This window comes from Morchella sextelata (genome assembly GCF_020137385.1).
Source record: "Morchella sextelata strain SCLS chromosome Unknown scls_2, whole genome shotgun sequence".
NCBI classification, from domain to species: Eukaryota; Fungi; Ascomycota; class Pezizomycetes; order Pezizales; family Morchellaceae; genus Morchella; species Morchella sextelata.
Window position 1 is genome coordinate 368,792 of NW_025408617.1, and position 2,274 is coordinate 371,065.

Consider the following 2,274-nt stretch of genomic DNA (forward strand, 5'->3'; position numbering starts at 1 on the left):
ATGCCGCTCCTCGACCTCCCAAACGAGCTACTTCTGCAAGTCGCTCACGATGTCGATACCCCAACCCTCAGCGCACTCACACGGACAAACCGCCGCCTCGCGCATCTCCTCTCCGCGGACCTCCTCAACACCGCGCTCAAGAACCGCCGGTATAGCGTCACGGCTATCTTTTTGGCAATAAGCTACAAGCAAGCTGCACGGATCAAGCTCCTCCTCGAGCGGTCGACGCAGATCACTATTACCAGTAAATATGGAACAGTCATATACGACAGCGGTGTTTGTAAGATATGGCACAAGGATATGAACCGCCTTGTTGACCGCCTCGTTGAAGAGGGTAATACGGATCTAGTGATATTTGACAAACCTTCTGGCCGCACAGCACTACACTGGGCCGCCGCGTATGGCGACGCGGCCATGGTACGGAAGCTTCTGCGTCTCGGCGCAAGCAAGAACTATGTTCATGACCGGTCAGGAAAGACGCCGCTCCACTGCGCGGCGGCCTCTGCGAACGTTACGGTGGTGCGCGCCTTGTTAGAGCACAGGGCTTGGAAAGCGGGCGAGATCGACGCGGTCGATAAGGGCATTTATGAGCTGTGCGCACTACACTACGCCGTACAGACCGGAGACAAAACGACAACGGAGCTGCTGTTGAAGGGCGGGGCGCGGGCAGATATAGTGAATGTGTTTGGCGAGACGGCGCTCCATATAGCGGCGCAGGAGCGGGACCTGGGGATGGTTAGGCTGCTACTGGGGGCGGGCGCGAATGTGGATGCGCAGGATTTCGATGGGGTGACGTCGCTGCACTGCGTGGTGGAGAATAACGATGTGGAGGTTGCGCGGGTGCTAGTGGACGCGGGCGCGGATATTCATAAGCCAAGCTCGTTTTTTGGTACGCCGTTTGTGCAGGCGGTCGTGAGGTGGGGGGAGGACATGGCGAGGGTGCTGAGCGAGAGTGAGTGGGAGAAGGTAAAGGGGAAATCAAGAGCGAGCATGATTGTCGAGCAGTTGCAGGCTAACCGCGCGAGAAGGAGAACGGGCGAGATGTTCTGAGCACCCCACTAGCTACCTGAGCTAATTAAATGTCATTTTTCTGCTTTTTGTTTTTCTGTTCTCTGTTTTTCTTGCGGTTCTCTTTTGCTCGTGGCTCTTTGAACGTAGACTGTAAATGATTGTGCTGTATTTTTATGATGTAGTTTTATGGGATCAGGAGATTGGGATTTTTCGGGTGGGATCATGGGCCCTCACTCGGGCGGGAATGTCACGTTAGCGGGAAATGATTGCTTTTTGTGTTCGTGCTCCATTTAGTCCACACCGTGAAACGATGTCATGTGATAAAACTGTGCGGTGAAAAGAGAGAATTTGAATATAATATGCGTGTGGGTATAGTAGGTGAGTTACTTTGGACTTGAGAGCTGCTGTGGATAGTCGGCCTGGCTCCTCACTTAATAACACCTCGCTATTCCCAACGGGTGATCCTGGCCTGAGTTGTGACTATATACTACACCGCCAGGGCATGGGACCTGCTAATAGAGATAGCCACTTAATTCAAACTGTCCATCGTAGACATCTTACGAGCTGGCTTAGTACGTAGTGCACATCGAGTCAACGTTAATTAATAGCCCGCTCGATCGAACTCGCCGACACAACTGTACCACGACTGTACCACCAGTTGCACCACGATTTCGTTCTCGTCATAAGCTAGTTCAGCCTGTTTTGGTTTACCACGACGTTTTATGCTGCGGTTTTGACGCTCCAAATGCAATCCTATAGCTGGTACGCCTGGGTATGGTGATGGTCTCGAGGCATTAGAGGTATCAGGGGCCATTTGTTACTTTAGCCCATGTGTGGCTGGTTCTTATAGTTCCCGGGCGTTGTGTGAGCGTTTGTGCGTGTGTGTGGGTGATAGCTGACGGGCTCGAGCCTATACCTAAAAAAGCTCGAGCCTGGTAAAACATTAGTAATGATTGGAGAAAAGAGACAGCTGGGTGATTTATATGAAAATATATCCCCCGTTGCTCATCCTGAGTAGGAGTTCTATATATATGCCGAATTACTGGAAGGTCTATTTATGAAAGCTCGAGCCCTTGCCTCCACAATCCGGGCCAGCTCGCGATCGGGCTCTACCCCGAGCTCGTCTCGAGCCGGCTCGTGCCCATAAATAGACCGTGGGGGTAGACAGCTTTCTACTCGTAAGACGAATGTAGACTAGGTGGGGAGATCTAGAGGGCTGCAAGTAGGGTTGGGTATGGTTAGGTGAGTAAATAATTATAACAC

General features: G+C 52.0%; 1 protein-coding gene across 1 annotated transcript; it reads left to right on the forward strand.

Moving 5' to 3' along the window:
• Nucleotides 1–1,050, forward strand: H6S33_005376 (uncharacterized protein; the record flags this gene model as incomplete). Its single annotated transcript, XM_044837614.1, has 3 exons — nucleotides 1–889; nucleotides 954–966; nucleotides 1,029–1,050. The coding sequence occupies 3 exons, from the start codon at nucleotides 1–3 to the stop codon at nucleotides 1,048–1,050; spliced, it is 924 nt and encodes a 307-aa protein (XP_044698685.1).
• Between the last annotated feature and the right edge of the window lie 1,224 nt (nucleotides 1,051–2,274).